The sequence below is a fragment of the Ammospiza caudacuta genome, chromosome 26 (genome assembly GCF_027887145.1).
Source record: "Ammospiza caudacuta isolate bAmmCau1 chromosome 26, bAmmCau1.pri, whole genome shotgun sequence".
Classification (NCBI taxonomy): Eukaryota; Metazoa; Chordata; class Aves; order Passeriformes; family Passerellidae; genus Ammospiza; species Ammospiza caudacuta.
This window is the reverse complement of record NC_080618.1, coordinates 7,699,434-7,715,068: the sequence shown is the minus strand read 5'-3', so window position 1 is coordinate 7,715,068 and position 15,635 is coordinate 7,699,434. Positions and strand designations below refer to the sequence as shown.

Genomic DNA, 15,635 nt, shown 5'->3' with positions numbered 1-15,635 from the left:
CCCCTTTTCTCTCATTCTTTTTCTGTCTCCCCCTCCCCAGCATATCCCCCCCATGCCCCTCCCCCCAAAAAAATCCCCTTCGTCTTTTCTTTCTGAGCCTTGTAAGTGTAAAAGATGACTGATTTCGTTTTTGTCTCGGGAAAACTGCAAATAAATTATGAGGAAAAACCGATGATCATTGAAGTGAGGGGTGGAGAGGGAAGGCCAGGTGCATCCACCCCTGCCAGGGTGCCCAGGACGCCGCAGAGAGGAACAGCAACAACTGCCAAAGACACTTTATCCCCCGGCCTGCAGCCGGGGCACAGACACAACCCTAGGTACAGCCCAAGCCCCACCTTCACCTTCCCCTTCCTGCCGGGAGGAAGAGGAGGCAGCGAGGGCTGCCGGGCCCCGGCTGTGGGAGCAGGGCAGGGGCCCTGAGGTGCAGGGGTTGAATTCCCCCCTCCCCAGCACCAGGACACAGCTCCGGGCTCAGAGCGTGGGGAGCAGCTGCCCCCCACCCAAAATCCTCCTCCCTTGCCCCCCATCCCACCCCCAGCTCACCCTCAGGACACAAATACATAAAAGCTGCCTGGGCTGGCAGCAGGGCTCTGCCTGCCCCCCCAGCCCCCCGGCCAGCACTGGGGGGCTCCTGCAGGCCCGGGGGGCTATGGAGGCAGGGCAGTGCGTGGCCGGGCGCCCCCTGGTCCCAGCTGCCCCAGGACAGCGAGGGTGGGGGCCTTGGTGTGACCCCCCGGTGCCGGCCCGGTGCCAGCCTTGGTGTCCCCTCAAGGTGGACAACAGTCACATCAGCCCAGGGGGCTGGGGACCCCCGGCCCAGCCCCAGGAACAGCCCTGGGGGGGCTCTGGAGGGGGGTGCAGGGCTGCTGGTCCGGAGCTGGAGAGCCCGGGCTGCACGTCACATGATTGCACAGCAGGAATTCTGCTTGCGGGCCTGGCGAGAGAAGGAAAAGCATCTGTGACCCCCCCGGGGCTCGGGGGGTCCCACACAGCCCCTCCTGCCAGGGCAGGACCAAGCACAGGGCACACGGCCAGAGCTGGTGCCAGGAGCTGGGCAGGGTGCAGGACACCCCCGGGAGGGGCTGGGGGCTCTGCAGCTGCAATTGGGGCTGGGGGCTCTGGGGCTGGGGCACCCAGGCTCCCCCCAGGCCCAGAGCCTGCAGCACCAGGGGGGGATCCCTGTCTGGCCCCCCGAGCTGTGCCCCCCAAGGATGACCCCCACTCTCCCAGCCCCCTTGGGGAGGGGTCTCCCTCCACACCCACCGTTTTGTAGAAGGCTTTGGACTGTGCCCCCAGCACCTCCGACTTGGAGACCAGGTCGTCCAGCTTCTCGCCACGCTCCAGCAGGGACTCCATGGTGTTGTGCTGCCAGGGAAAGGAGTGCTGAGCCCCAGACGCCCCTGCAGCACCGGGGGGGGTCACAGCACCCCCAGCCACCCTCCCAGAGCCCCGCCGGCCCCGCAGCCCCAGGGGAGATGGGACAGAGAGGAGGTGAGACGGGCATGAGGAGCAGGGGGCAGAGCCTGCGTCCTGCCAGCCGGGAAAAGCCCCAGGAGGAAAAGGGGGGAAGGCAAAGGGGAAGAGCAAAGGGAGCTCCCGCCCCAGGGAGGTGTCTGGGGATGGCTGGGGGACCCCACCCTGCCCCAAAGGTGCCCCAGGCCCGGGCAGGCAGCAGCCCCAGCCCTGCAGCCTCACCAGGATGATTTTGGTCTCGTCCAGCTCGGCCTGCACTCGGGTCATGGGGTCAGCATCGCGGGGGTTCTGGGGACAAACAGCAGCGTGAGGGTGATGGTGCTGGGGCTGGCACCACCACAGGGACACCGGGGGGTCCCAGCAGGTGCCAGAGCTGCCCACACACCTGCCCTGCCATTTTCCAGGGAGCCCTCTGTACCTGGTATTTGCTGAGGTATCCATCCAAGGCAGAGTAGCTGATGGTGGCAGGTGACCCTGAGGGCCAGTCCATCTTGCTGACCTCCCTGGAGAACTCCTCCAGCACCTGCCAGGTGAAGAAGCAGCAGTGAGGAGCCACAGCTGCAGGGCCACAGTGGCTGGAAGGGCTTTGCTCATCAAAATAGGAGATCTGAAGATTTTTGGGAAGGGACCGCACAGTCATCCACAGCCCTGCCATCGCAGGAACACCTCCCACCAGACCAGGCTGTTCCAAGCTCTGCCCCAACTGGCCTTGAACACTTCAGAGATGGGGCTGGAGTGTGTCCAGAGACAGGGACAGAGCTGGCGAAGGGGCTGGAGCCCCAGCAGGAGATGTGAACAGTCTTGGCCAATGATGCCCAGGCTGAGATGGCCAGCCCCGAGTGCCCAAAAGGTGTGCCAGGGCAGGGGGGCTGGAGGAGCCCTCACCTTGTCCAGCAAGGTGAAGCAAACCCTCTGGGGATACTCATTGTCTGCAATCACCACTCCAGCCAGCCCGTCGCTCCTCACGTACACGTGGCACAGGTACTCTGCCAAAGAAGCTCCTGTCAGGGAGGCAGCAGCACCCCAAACCCTCCCAGCACCCAAGGAAGCTCCTGTCAGGGAGGCAGCAGCGCCCCCGGCTCTGTTGCAGCTCCCAGCAGTGCTGCCCCCTCCCCAGGCTCTCTTTTGGGGTGCATTTCCCCAGGGTGGGCCAGGGGCAGCTCTCACCTTGCTCCTTGACAGAGGCCCTGCTGCCCAGCGCCGAGCGCTCCGCGATCAGCTGGCTCGTGAAGGTCATGAACTCCTGCACGCTGTGGGCACAGGCAGGGCTGGGGACACTGGGGACACCCTGGGGACACTGCTGGGGACACAGCTGTGCCACAGCCCCCGCCGTGCTGGGTATCAAACCCTGCCCCTGCCCCCCGAGCAGTGCCAACCCCCAAGGGCACCCCCAGGCGCAGGGACGGCCTCTGTCCTGGGCTGAACCTGCTTTTGGGGGGTTTAGAGAGCAAAGCCACCACTGAACCCAGCCCTGCCTGGCCAGCACCTGCTGAGCAGCTGCATCGTGGAGTGATTTGGGTTAGAGGGAGTGGATTGTTTGGGTTGGTTGGAATTATTTGGGTTGGATGGAGTTATTTGGGTTGGAGCCCCCGGGCACGCTGTGAGTCAAAGCTCAGGAGCAGCCCCAAGCCAGGCTTGCTCTAATTTGGAGCACATTCCAGAGCCCAGGCCCAGGCCTGTCCAGCAGGCTCCTCAGTGAGCCCTCAGCACCCCACAGAAGGAAAGGAGGCCAGAATTAATGAGCAGGAGCCAAATGAAGCTGTTTGCAGGACAGCCCGTGCTGGCAGGCTGGGATGAGCCACCCCAGGAAGGGACTTTTACCAGGGATGGGGCACAGAGCTCACCAGACACCACGAGTGGGACAGCTCCTGCTTGGAGGTGCCAGGGGAATGTCACTGGGCACAGACTGGTGGGGCTGACTGGTTCTCTGACAGCCCCCACTGCTGGGAGCAGCTCCAGAGGGGAAATGGCCTCCCAGTTTCCATCCCCGAGGGGGCTGCACTGCTCCCAGCCTGGACACCAGCTCCACAGAGACCCTGCAGGGCAGGGAAAGCCCAGCCCGAGGATTCCTGAACACCCTGAGCATCCTGAACATCCTGATCCAGCCCCGCCAGGAATCCCTGAACATCTTGAAGCAGCCCAAAGATTTCTGAACACCCTGAGCATCCGGATCCAGCCCAAGGACCCCTGACCATCCCTGCTCCATCAGAGGGGGAGCACAGACTCCTCTCCCCACGAGGAGGGTCCTGCTGCCAGCCCCAGCCCCCGTGGCCCCAGGGTGTCACTCACACCATGGAGGTTTCACACACTCAGCCAGGAGCCAGCTGGATACCAGGGCTGATTCCCACTGGGAAATCTGGGTTTATTCCCAGTGCTCCAGAAGGAAGTGGCCACTCAGCACCTTCCTCTGACCCTGCCCAGCTCCTTGGCAGGAGCTCCTGCCCAGCAGGTTCCACAGCCCTGCTCACCCCACATGCAGCTCTCCACAGCCCACATAAACACACCTGAGCCATCACACCTGGGCCAAGCACCAAACCCTGGGAGCAGCTGGCAGGCACAGACCCCCTCCCCAAAACCCCAGAGTTTTCCCAGGGCACAGACACAGCCTGCTGGGGGGACCCCACATGGAATTTCTGGGGATTTGGGAAACCAGAGCTGCAGCTGTGTTGGGACTGAGCTGGCACTGCTGCACATCTGGCTAAGGAAGAGCTTTTTCAGACAGTCCTGCTTCACCTTTCCCCTTTTCCCCTGCAGTCACAGAACCCAGCGCGCCTGGGGCTCCACAAAACCCTGGCACGGAGACTTTGGGTCCCTGAGGGATTTCCCAACTGCTCCGTGTGCTCCACAGCATGTTCCTGCTCTGTCCCACAGCTCCAGGGGCTGCTGCAGCCCCCTGACCCCCATGAGCCCCCTCCCAGGGCACTCCCTGAGCCCCGATTTCACCCCCGGGCTGCCCTGGGGATCTGTGGGGTCACAGTTCTGGGGTATTTTCCCCAGGAAAAGCCTCTCCCTGCTGCCACTGCAGCCCCAGTGGGGCAGAAACCCCCAGAGCTGTGCCCCCCTGCCCGAGGTGCTCCCGAAGCAGCCCCCAGCAGCAGCAGCCCCCCAGGCCGAGCTGCCCAGCCCCACCTGGACCTCTGGAAGAAGTTGAAGGTGGACACGTCGTAGGCAGCTTTGAGCAAGTGCACTTTGGGGTCACCCTTGTAAAGGACACTTAGGCTGTAGAGCCTCATGGCGGCGGCTCGGGGGCCTGGGGGGAGAGCAGGGGCTGGGCTGGGGTCCTCAGGGGGCCAGGGCTCCCCCAGACCCTCCTGAAACCCCCCTGGGGCTCCCCCGGACCCTCCTGCCAGCCCAGGCAGCTGAGCCCCCCACCCCCGGAGCCCCCCTGGCTCCTCACCCTGACCCCTGCCCAGCCCAGTCCTCACCTGGCCCAGCATAACCCAGCACCCAGCCCGGTACAACCCAGTACAACCCACCCCAGCACAGCCCAGTAAAACCCAGTATAACCCAGCCCAACATAAGCCAGGACCCAGCCCAGTGCAGCCCAGTAAAAACCACCCCAGTATAACCCAGTATAACCCACCCCAATATAACCCATGTCGGTATAACGCAGTATAACCCAATATAATCTACCCCAGTATAACCCAGAATACCCCAATAAATCTCATCCTAATATGACCCAGTACAGACGAAAATAACGCAGTACAGCCGAGCCCAGCGCAACCCAGCACCCAGCCCAGCACAGCCCCGTATAACCCAGTACAACTCACCAGTATAACCCCCGCTACACCCCAGCCCCTCCACCCAGTGTACCGCGGCACTCCCAGCACTACCCCTGCAGCCCTGGGCCCCCGGGCAGCCCAGCCGGGCCCGCACACCCGGGATCCCCCCGGTACCCCCCGGGATCCCCCGGTACCGACGCGGCGGTCGCGGCTCAGCGCGGGCGGCGGCCGGGCGGCGATGGGCGCGACCCGGAAGTGGAACACGGCGGCCGGAAGTGCCGGCGCTGCCACGGGACGCCTCCCGTCCCGCGCACGCGCCAAGATCGCTCCGCCCCCTCAACCTTCTGGCCAATCAGCGCCCGCCTCCCCGCATTCCGGCGTCAGCCGGACGACCAATCAGCGCCTCCCGAGGAGCGGCGCTCGTTCCTCCAGGCGGACAGCAGGGGGCGCTGTGCCCCGCGGAGCCGCGGGGCGGGGCCTGCCCGGCTCCGTGGGGCGGGGTCTTTCTGTGGGGCGTGGTCTCTCCCTGGGGCGGGGCCTGTTCGGCTCAGTGGGGCGGGGTCTCTCTGTGGGGCGGGGGTCCCGGTGTGGGGCGGGGGTCCCCTATGTGGCGCCCTGTCCCCGCAGTGTGGTGACCGTCTCTGAGAAGCGGGAACGGCCTTCCCCGGGTGCTGGGGGCCGCCCTGGGGAGTGGGGACCCTTCCACGGGGCGGTTCTGTTCCGGGGTGGGGTTCCCTCCATGGTGGGGATGTAGGAGCTGAGCCCCCCCGCGGGTTTGGGACCCCTCAGAGGTGTGGGGAGCCCTCGTGGTTGGTGACACAGGGGCAGGGCTGCCAGGGCCCTCCTGTGACCCCGGAGGGGCAGGGGGTGCTGTGCGGTGACCCTGCATCCCCCAGGCCCTGCCCCGACACCCAAAACTCTGTGTCCGCCCGGAGCGCCCAGGGCTGTCACAGTCCGGGCCTCCCGGGGTGTCCCAGAGCAGCGCCGGAGCTTTCGGGGTCACCCATCCCCGGGGTGCCCCTCATCCCACTCGGACCTCCCCTCTTTCCGCCACACCGGGAGCATGACGTGCTGCGGGGGTGCCGGGGTGCCCCATCCCCGTGCCCACACCGGCACCATCCCGGATCCCCGCGGTGCCGGTTCGGGGGTGCGGTGCCGTCCCGGGCCGGGGCCCGCAGCGCTCCCGCCGCCCTCGCCCCCGGCCGTGCCCGGTCTCCATGGGAGCGCGGTTGCCAAGCCGGCCGCTGGAGTGCCTGCCGCCACCATCGAGCCGTTGGCACGGCAACGGGGACACGGCTGACCCGGGGCGGGGTGCGGCGGGGAGGGTCCCGGCCGAGCCCGGCCAGCACACCAGGGGTCCCCAGGGCTGCCGGAGCCCCCCGCGCCGGGCTGGGACCCCCAGGCAGGCCGCAGTCACCGAGGCAGCCCCGGAGAGCGTGAGCGGAGCCGAGCAGAGCATGTGGGGCCGCAGGGCTGACCCCGCCGCGGCCCCGGGGCCCGCTCGCTGCCGCTCCGCCTGAGGGCCGGGACCGGGACCGGGACCGGGATCGGGGCCGGGACCGCCTCGCCGGGGCCGCTCGGGCCCTCGGATGAGATAAGGCAGCGAAAGTGGAGCATCCGCGAGGGACGGAGCGAGGGACGCGGCACGGAGCAGCGCGGGGCCCGGCGGACGCGCTCCAGGCCAGGGCAGGGCGCTGCCCCGGGCCCGGCACCACGGTGGGGACACAGCGGCCGAGGGGGGCACGGCTCGGCCCGCAGCCCGCCCCAGCCCGCGCCTGCCCCCATGCTGGATCACCGAGCCAGGATGGAGAGCAGCAGGAAGGAGAAGGTGAGGCGCTGCGGGGGCCCGGGCGGTGACGGGAGGAGTGCGGAGCCTCGCCGGGCTCCAGCCTCCCCTGGTGCTCCCAGCAGCTCCCAAGGCTCCAGCCCAGAGGAGGATGGCTGCTGGGGAGGGCACCAGGGCAGCCCCATCCCTGAGGTCACCCCCAGAACAGCACAGGCCCTACAGCACAGAGGGCTCCTGATGGAGCTGGGAGCGTTTGTGGGACATTCTGCTGGGCTGGGATTCTCCCACCCTCCCAACATCCCCAGGATGGGATGGGGCCTGTCACCTCCTTCAGCTGGCTGTCATTGTTGTCACTGTGGCACCCAGCACGGTTGGGGCTCATGCCGGCCAAGAACCAGCTGTTTGTGGGAAGCATCCTCTCCCAGATGGATTGAGCTCAGGGGACACCAAGGGAACACTGAGGGGACTCATCACATGCTGGACCAGCAGAGATGGGTGTCACTGGCCACTGCAGCCAGCAGCCACAGGTTCCCAGCTCCATCCCTTTGGTGGGATGTGTTGGAGCACACCATTTCCATGGGAAGCTGAGAGCCAGATAACGTCATGTGGGAAGAGCCAAATCCTGCCAGGGAAGGACCAAACCCGTGGTTTTCAAGGCGAGGGGAGAGATGAGCAGGGAAATGTGGTGCTGAGATGGGTAAAACACTGGAGAAATAAAACTGGGACTCCCAGGTGCCAGCCTTGGGACAGGGACCCTCCAGCCATGGCAGATTGGGGATTCCCATTCCAAGTGGTGCCACCGGATGGATTGGTACTGAATACCTGCAGCCAACAGCCCAGGAGGGCTGATCGGATCCAGCTCCAGCTTTCCTGGCAGGATTTTTCCAATCGTTCTGGCCAATCACCCTCAGGACCAGGGCAAATCTCCCCGCCGTGGGTGCCCAGCCCCATTCCGGGGGCTCCGTGCTGCAGCCACGGCACTGGGGGCCGGGTGATGTGCCAGGGCAGCTGGATTGAGCCACGGCAAGGGGCGCCCCCAGAGCTGGGACGCTCCAAACGCTTTCCTGAGCCCCCTACCCCAAAACCTGTCGGGAAACAGCAGCAGCCTCGAGGCAAACACCTGTGTGCCGGGAAGAGGCAGTGACTAATGAGCCCTAATGCTGCCGGCTGCAGCTGGCCGGGAGGGAGCGCCGGCCCCGCTCCATCTGACAGCCGGGGCACCTGGCCCCAGCCCTGCCGCCTAATGGAGGCTGCGCCGAGCCCTGGGTTGCTACGGACAGGATAAACACGGATCCTGCTTGCCAGGTGCTTCCCTGGAGTGGGCCCTGCGGCTCTCCCTGGCAGCGAGACAAGGCAGCAATCCCCAGGAGCATTCCTGCCTGCCTGCCCTCTGCCCCATTTTAGCCCCACGTTTGGTGGGTGCCCACGATTCCCGGTGGGGTACAGGGAGAGGGATGCTCCCAGGGGAGCAAGGGGGACACACCACCATCTTCACCATAAAATAATCCCACGTCCTTGGTGGGAGATGCTGTGTTCCTCAAGGGCGTGGCCAGGAGCGCTGCTTGCGGGAGTGACTCTGGGATTCATCAGGATGGGAGGTCCCAGGTCACTGCTGGAATGGTGCACAGCCACCCAAACAATTCAGCTGGGTGACAGGGATGGCAGCAGCCCAGTGCCAAGCCTGGACACCAGAGCTGACCGTGGCGTCCTGCAGGCAGCACCGGAAGGGGCCTTGGTGCCTCATGACGGTTCTATGGATTCCCTGCTCAGTGGGAGAATAGCAGAGCGACAGGATACGTCATTTCAGGGTGGCCATGTGAAAACAGGGCTGGGGGAAGGGAAACTTGGAGTTTCCTGGAATTCTTGCAGCTCAGGCACCTTGCATGCCAGATCCCTGGTCCCTGTCTGACGCTGTGCTGTGTGCAGGTGGAGCAGATCCTGTCGGAGTTCCGTCTGAAGGAGGAGGACCTGAAGAAGGTGATGTACCGCATGCAGAAGGAGATGGACCGAGGGCTCAAGCTGGAGACGCACGAGGAAGCCTCTGTGAAAATGCTGCCCACCTACGTGCGCTCCACCCCCGAGGGCTCTGGTACGGTGCCACTCCAGCCCCTTGTGTGCCACCCTTGCAGCTCCGCGTGCAAGGCTGAGCCTACCAAGAGCCCGTCACCTTGTCTCCCTCTTCCTGGCTCTGCAGAGGTGGGAGATTTCCTGTCTCTGGACCTGGGCGGCACCAACTTCCGTGTGATGCTGGTGAAGGTGGGCGAGGGGGAGGAGGGGCAGTGGAAGGTGAAGACGAAGCACCAGATGTACTCCATCCCGGAGGATGCCATGACTGGGACGGCTGAGATGGTCAGTGGAGCACACGGGGTGTCCCATCCCATCCCATCCCATCCCATCCCATCCCATCCCATCCCATCCCATCCCATCCCAGTCCCTTTTGTTGTGTGTGTTTCAGAGGGAACACCTGAGGGGACACCCCCGTCCCTGCAGCCTGGGGAACCCGTGGTGGGGGACAGCATCTGTCCAAGGGCAGTGGGAGGGTGGGGACATCCCTCGAGAAAGCCTGGACCTCCTGTCTTCCAGCTCTTCGACTACATCTCTGAGTGCATCTCTGATTTCCTGGACAAGCACCAGATGAAGCACAAAAAGCTGCCCTTGGGCTTCACCTTCTCCTTCCCTGTGCGGCACGAGGACATCGACAAGGTGAGGGGGTGTCCGGGCAGCACCAGGGCTTGGGGGTCCCCAAGCTCACCTAAAGCACAGCCCCATTTCGGTCTGACCCCCATTGCAGGGCATCCTCCTGAACTGGACCAAGGGCTTCAAAGCCTCGGGCGCGGAAGGGAACAACGTGGTGGGGCTGCTGAGGGACGCCATCAAACGGCGAGGGGTGAGAGGATCCCCCTGTGCTGGCACCTCCCCTGCTGTCCCTGCCAGGCTCACTGCAGCCTGCCTCTGCCTGCCACAGGGCCACTGCAGCCTGCTGTGTCCCCAGGAAGGAACCACGGGAGCTCGGCTGTCCCCAGATGTGGCTGCTGGAGCCCTGTGTGTCTCTAGGCAGGGCTGTTCCATGTGTGTGCACACACGTGTGCATGACACGTGCCCAGGCCCTCACCCTTGGGGACCATGCACCCCAAACCCACCTGTCTGGGGACAGCCTGGCCCCCCAGGAGCCCACACTCATCCCTGTCCCCAGGACTTTGAGATGGACGTGGTGGCGATGGTGAACGACACGGTGGCCACGATGATCTCCTGCTACTACGAAGATCACCGGTGCGAGGTTGGGATGATTGTGGGTAAGATGCCCCTTCTACAGGGACACATGGCTGGGCACAGGGAGCTGTCCACAGGCCCGCTGCCCTGCTGCTGCCCCGTCCTTCTGGGGGGACACAGCAATGACATGGGGGTGGCAGTGGCTCCCTGCTGACTTTGGGAGGAGAAAGGGAGTGGTCATCATAACAGGGCTGGTCCCCAAGGGGCTGCCCTGGCCCCAGACTCTGGTCTGTGTTAGTCCCTACCATCCTCACAGGGAAGGATTTCTTCCTGGTATCCAATCTAAATCTCCCCTCTTTTAGTCTGAAACCTCTTCCCCATGTCCTGGAGCCACCTTTGAAGCAGTTTTATACCATGGTGCCAGTCACCAGGCTGAGGAACATCCCTCAGGCTCCATATGGGTCCCAACCCCTGCCCTGGCACGTCTGGACCCCCCAGTTCTTCCCCACTGCTGCACAGCACCGTCCCAGTTTTATCCCAGCTGGGATGGGGGGCTGTGGTGGGGGGTGCCAGTGCTGCCCCCCTGCCCAGACCCATGCCCAGTTCCTGGCAGGGACGGGCTGCAACGCCTGCTACATGGAGGAGATGCACAACGTGGAGCTGGTGGAGGGCGACGAGGGGCGCATGTGTGTGAACACCGAGTGGGGGGCCTTTGGAGCCTCCGGGGAGCTGGACGAGTTCCTGCTGGAGTACGACCGCGTGGTGGACGAGACCTCCCTTAACCCCGGTCAGCAACTGTAAGGAATAGGAGAGATCCAGTTCCTCTGGGCGTCCCTCCCGTCCCCGCGCCGGGCTCAGCCCCGGCAGGGCACCCTCCGCCCTGGGCCATGAACACGTCCAGCAGGGAGGGGGGAGGAAAGAGGGGCTGCTCTGGGAGGTGAGCCCTCAAATCCCAGCTCTGATGCCGCCCCCTGGCCTGTGCCCCCCCCCCCCCAGGTACGAGAAGATCATCGGGGGGAAGTACATGGGAGAGATCGTGCGGCTGGTGCTGCTGAAGCTGGTGGATGAGAACCTGCTCTTCAACGGGGAGGCCTCTGAGAAGCTCAAGACTCGTGGGACCTTTGAGACCCGCTTCATGTCCCAGATTGAGAGGTACAGGGCTGGGGGTCACCCCCAAACTGCCTGCCAGGCTGCACAGCACTGGGAGGCACTGGGAGGCTTGTGCTCTGACTCTGCACTGCTCCAGGCACACTGAGGAGTCTGTGCTCTCGCTCTGTGCTGGGCTGTCCCACAGGGGATCGATCCATCATCCCATCCCAGTCTGCTTTCACTGCCTCATTTTGGGCTCCTTTATCCTGTTACTCCACACCAGCCTACTCTGACTGTCCAGTCCCTGTGTTCTGCCACCCAAACCAGTGTCCCCTGTCATGGGCCCATCATGATCCCATCGTTCCGTACGTGCCTGCTCTGTCCCATATTGGGGTCCCCATATCCCATCACCCCACATACGGGGGGCCCACTTCCAGGTCCCTCTGTCCCATCACCCCACAGCAGCCCCATGTTGGAGTCCCCCATGCCATCACCCCACACCAACCCGCTCTGACTGGCCCAGTTGGGGTTCCCCATCCTCGGACCCCATACACTGTCCCGTGTGAGGCTCCCCCATCCCCTCACTGCCCCATCCCTCTGCAGCTGCCTCCCCAGGCTCCCCACCCTTCAGCCATTGCTGACCCCCTTTCCTCCCCTACCCCAGCGACTCCGACGACCGCAAGCAGATCTACAACATCCTGTCAGCCTTCGAGCTGCTGCCGTCGCGGACGGACTGCGAGATCGTGCGGCGCGTGTGCGAGAGCGTGTCCACGCGCGCCGCCCAGATGTGCTCGGCCGGGCTGGCCGGCGTCATCAACCGCATGCGCGAGAGCCGCAGCCAGGACACCCTCAAGATCACCGTCGGCGTCGACGGCTCCGTCTACAAGCTCCATCCCAGGTGGGGACCCCGGCGACGCCCCCGTCCCTCCCTTCATCCCCCAAGCCCTGACCCCACCGGTGACCCCGCATTCCCCTCCCCAGCTTCAAGGACCACTTCCACGCCACGGTGCGGCAGCTGACGCCCGGCTGCGACATCACCTTCATCCAGTCCGAGGAAGGCAGCGGGCGCGGGGCCGCCCTCATCTCGGCCGTGGCCTGCAAGATGGCCTGCATGATGGGGCAGTGAGCTGGACTCGGGGGGACGGCGGGGCCGGCGCTCCTCTGGGAGCTGACACGGACGCGGGGAGGAGGCGGCTCCGGCCCCCAATAAACGGGGTGTGTGTGGACTTCTCTGGGGCCGCTCTGGCCAGTGCTGCTCTCTTCCCGTGCTGGCAGAGAGACCCCCATGGGGCTGCCCCACATCTATGGGGTGGCCACGGAGCTTCCCGTGCCCTCACCTCCCTCCCCCATCCTCACACAGCTGCAGCAAGGGGGGCTCCAGCGCACCCCAGCCCCTTTGCTGGGAGAAAGCCCCCCCAGGGGGGTGGCCTAGAGATGAGGGGCTCTCTGGGGGTACTTTGGGGGGGGATGTCAGGGTAGAGGAGCTCCCCACCAGTGATCCCTGGGGTGCAGAGGGTGACCAGAGTGCACCAGAAATGGGCCAGATGGAGGGGGTCAAACAGAAGAGATTCCCTGCACTCCAATTGGCTGGAATTAAAGAAAAAGAACCGGGTGTGGGATTCCCTGTGCTCTGATTGCCTGGGGCTGAAGCAGGGATGCCCCGTGCTCAGCTGGGACAGCGAGGAGGATCCCAAGCCCATGGCAGCACCGGTGACAAGCGGGTGACAAATGACAGTGGCGAGTGCAGGGACAGATGTAGTGCCAGGCATGGGGTGCACAGGGAGGGGACAGTGACAGCCAGCACCACCCGGGTGTGTGAAGGGAACCCGCAGGGGACACATCCCCACCCTACTGCTGGCACCTCCGGTGTCACCTTGGCCCTGCTGGGGGCAGGCTGTCCCCTGCCAGTGCCTGGTGCCATTCACCCTTGTCACCATGTCCCCCCCAGGGCAGACAAACGAGACCCTGGAGCCAGAGGAGGGAGTTTATTGTGGGGAGGGGGATGGCTGGGCTGTGGGGCCATCAGGGCTGAGGGGCATCGGGTTTGGGGGCACTCGGGGCTGCGCCTGTGGAGAAAGGAAAGAGCAGGGGGAGTCAGGGGCCAGTGGAAGCAGCTCCTCCAGCCCTCCCCCTGCTCCACAGCGCACTGGGGGTGGCCTGGCTCACCCCCACCCTACAGAGTGCAGCACGGAAGGTTCTGAAACACTCCCACCCTTCCAGCAGGTGTGGGGTGAGGGATGCAGAGGGGGGATATGGGATCAGGATGTGGGGTGCAGGATGCAGGGCTCAGGACACAGTGCAGGACTGGGACATGGGGTGCAGGATCAGGATATGGGTGCAGGATGTGGTTCAGGACCAGGTTACAGGGTGCAGGGCACAGTGCAGGACAGGGGGTGTGGGACTGCCATGCAGGGAAGAGTACACGGTGCAGGATGTAGGACGGGGATGTGGGGTGCAGGATCAGGATGCAGGTGGGCACTGACCGTGCTCAGGAGCGGCAGAGGCCAATGGCAGTGCAGATGTCCTTGGGCATGTCCCCGTTCTGCAGCCCCTCGCTGATCTGCTCCTGGTACTTGCTCACCAGCTGCTGGCACTGCTTGCCCAGCCTCCGGCCCAGCGCCCGGCAGCCCTTCTGCAGCGCTGCCTGCACCGCCGACTGCCAAAGCCACCACAGGTCAGGGGGACACAGGGACAGGGCCCCCAGCCCGGCCCCCCAGCCCCTCATCACCCCTCACCTCGTCGGGGTCGTCACCTGCCAGATCCTGCATCTTCTTCAGGACCTTGGTGCACAGGCTGCACTTCATCTTCCTGCCCTCTGCCACGCTGTCCCCGTCAGCCACGTCCCCCTGTGGGGACACACAGACCCTCAGGGCTGCCTGCACCCCCGGGTGGCCCTGGCAGTGCTCGGGGCTGGGGTCTCACCAGGGCCAGGCTGTCCCAGAGGTGCTGGCACTGCTGCTCCCAGCCACAGCGCTTGGCCATGGCCGTGTCCCTGCACCAGGAGATGGGGTCACCCTGGCAGGGCAGGGGGTCCGCGGCCTGAGCTGCTGCAGGGGGACAGGACGGTGAGCGTGGCTGCAGGGTGGGTGCCGAGACCCTAAACCACCAGCCCCAGGTACTCAGCCCCATCCCCACTATCCTGCCTGCCTGTTCCCACTGTCCCAGGTGCCAGTGTCAGCATGGGCACCGTGCCCATCATCCCTGGGTCCTCAGGCAGACCCCATCCCTGCCACCCCCAGGTGCTTGTTCCCATCAGACCCCACCATCCCTCCTGCCTGTGCCCCTGTCCTCCTCCCCACACCCCTGAGCGCCCGTCCCTGCACAGACCCCATCCCCATCACATGCAGACCCTCCCCACACCCTTGAGTGCCTGCCCCTGCACAGACCCCATCCCTGGCACACACAGCTCCCCACACAGACCCCAGCCCCCCAGCTCAGTCACACAGGCTGCCATCCCCGTTGTCCCCATGTGTCCTGTCCGTCCCCCCGGGGAGGCGGGAGGGTCCCAGTACCTCCCAGCAGCAGCAGCAGGACGAGGGTGGCAGCCATGGTGAGCCCGCTGAGCCGGTGACAGCAGGTGACACTGCGTGGCCGTGGTGACTGCCTGCGTGCTGACCCCTTTTATAGCGGGGCCGCGGGCTGTGGAGGTGGGGGACCGAAACCCCAAAACCCCAAACCCCAAAACCCCTTAAACCTGTGCACAGCTGCTCGCAGGGCCCTTCCTGCCTCACAGCTCCACCCCCGCGGGAAGGGCTTCGGGGGGCACACGGGGAGCTCGGCACCCCAATCTCACCCGGGGCCACACGGGGAGCTCGGCACCCCCAGTCTCACCCGGGGAGACACGGGGAGCTCGGCACCCCCAGCCCTGCAACGGGGGCACACGGGGAGCTCGGCACCCCCATCTCACCCGGGGGCACACGGGGAGCTCGGCACCCTCAGTCTCACCCGGGGGCACACGGGGAGCTCGGCACCCCCAGTCTCACCCGGGGGCACACGGGGAGCTCGGCACCCCCAGTCTCACCCGGGGGCACACGGGGAGCTCGGCACCTCCAGCCCCTCCAGCCTCACCGGGAGCTCGGCCCCCCCCACCTCGCCCCTCAGGGCCGCTGCCCCAGAGCTGGGGCGGGGAGGGACCGGCCGGACCCCCGGGGCCCAACCGTAGGGTCCGTCCCGGCTCCTCCGGGGACCCCTCCGGGCTCCTGGGAGCGCAAGGGCTCGGTGTCCCCTCGGGGTCGGTGCCGGTGCGCCCTCCACCCCATGGGTTCGGGTCGGTGCCGGTGTCTCTCGCTGTCCCGGTCCCCGCCATGTCGCCCCCCCCCCGCCCCGTGCCGCCCCCGTTCCCGCGGCGGCTCTGA

General features: G+C 65.5%; 3 protein-coding genes across 4 annotated transcripts; 1 reads left to right on the top strand and 2 right to left on the bottom strand.

Moving 5' to 3' along the window:
• Positions 1-367: 367 nt before the first annotated feature.
• On the bottom strand, positions 368-5,513 carry YKT6 (YKT6 v-SNARE homolog). Of its 2 annotated transcripts, none has more exons than XM_058820241.1 (8): positions 5,394-5,513; positions 4,603-4,723; positions 2,641-2,723; positions 2,359-2,459; positions 1,892-1,996; positions 1,696-1,761; positions 1,264-1,365; positions 368-934 (listed from the first exon to the last, which is right to left on the bottom strand). In XM_058820241.1, the coding sequence occupies exons 2-8, from the start codon at positions 4,704-4,706 to the stop codon at positions 899-901; spliced, it is 597 nt and encodes a 198-aa protein (XP_058676224.1). In that variant the 5' UTR covers positions 4,707-4,723; positions 5,394-5,513; the 3' UTR covers positions 368-898. The 2 variants fall into 2 exon arrangements, with proteins under 2 accessions (XP_058676224.1, XP_058676223.1); XM_058820240.1 differs by having other exon boundaries at positions 369-934; positions 5,390-5,435.
• Positions 5,514-6,978: 1,465 nt separating this feature from the next.
• On the top strand, positions 6,979-12,418 carry GCK (glucokinase). Its single transcript, XM_058820042.1, has 10 exons — positions 6,979-7,023; positions 8,908-9,070; positions 9,176-9,330; positions 9,565-9,684; positions 9,773-9,868; positions 10,175-10,274; positions 10,805-10,988; positions 11,188-11,343; positions 11,945-12,178; positions 12,262-12,418. Exons 1-10 carry the CDS (start codon positions 6,979-6,981, stop codon positions 12,404-12,406), a joined length of 1,398 nt encoding a protein of 465 aa, XP_058676025.1. The 3' UTR covers positions 12,407-12,418.
• An 833-nt stretch (positions 12,419-13,251) lies between these two features.
• LOC131568134 (saposin-C-like) lies at positions 13,252-15,493 on the bottom strand. Its single transcript, XM_058820043.1, has 5 exons — positions 14,793-15,493; positions 14,203-14,327; positions 14,016-14,126; positions 13,764-13,936; positions 13,252-13,346 (listed from the first exon to the last, which is right to left on the bottom strand). The coding sequence occupies exons 1-4, from the start codon at positions 14,827-14,829 to the stop codon at positions 13,769-13,771; spliced, it is 441 nt and encodes a 146-aa protein (XP_058676026.1). The 5' UTR covers positions 14,830-15,493; the 3' UTR covers positions 13,252-13,346; positions 13,764-13,768.
• Between the last annotated feature and the right edge of the window lie 142 nt (positions 15,494-15,635).

Coding starts and splice junctions, on each gene's coding strand:
- YKT6 (XM_058820241.1), bottom strand. CDS start 4,706: ATGAGGCTCTACAGCCTAAGTGTCCTTTACAAGGGTGACCCCAAAGTG. Junction 2,724..4,602: donor AACTTCTTCCAGAGGTCCAG/GTGGGGCTGGGC, acceptor CTGTGCCCACAG/CGTGCAGGAGTTCATGACCT. Junction 2,460..2,640: donor GGCCTCTGTCAAGGAGCAAG/GTGAGAGCTGCC, acceptor CTTCTTTGGCAG/AGTACCTGTGCCACGTGTAC.
- GCK (XM_058820042.1), top strand. CDS start 6,979: ATGCTGGATCACCGAGCCAGGATGGAGAGCAGCAGGAAGGAGAAG. Junction 10,275..10,804: donor CGAGGTTGGGATGATTGTGG/GTAAGATGCCCC, acceptor AGTTCCTGGCAG/GGACGGGCTGCAACGCCTGC. Junction 12,179..12,261: donor GTCTACAAGCTCCATCCCAG/GTGGGGACCCCG, acceptor TCCCCTCCCCAG/CTTCAAGGACCACTTCCACG.
- LOC131568134 (XM_058820043.1), bottom strand. CDS start 14,829: ATGGCTGCCACCCTCGTCCTGCTGCTGCTGCTGGGAG. Junction 14,328..14,792: donor CCTGCTGCTGCTGCTGGGAG/GTACTGGGACCC, acceptor GTCCCCCTGCAG/CAGCTCAGGCCGCGGACCCC. Junction 14,127..14,202: donor TCTGGGACAGCCTGGCCCTG/GTGAGACCCCAG, acceptor GTGTCCCCACAG/GGGGACGTGGCTGACGGGGA.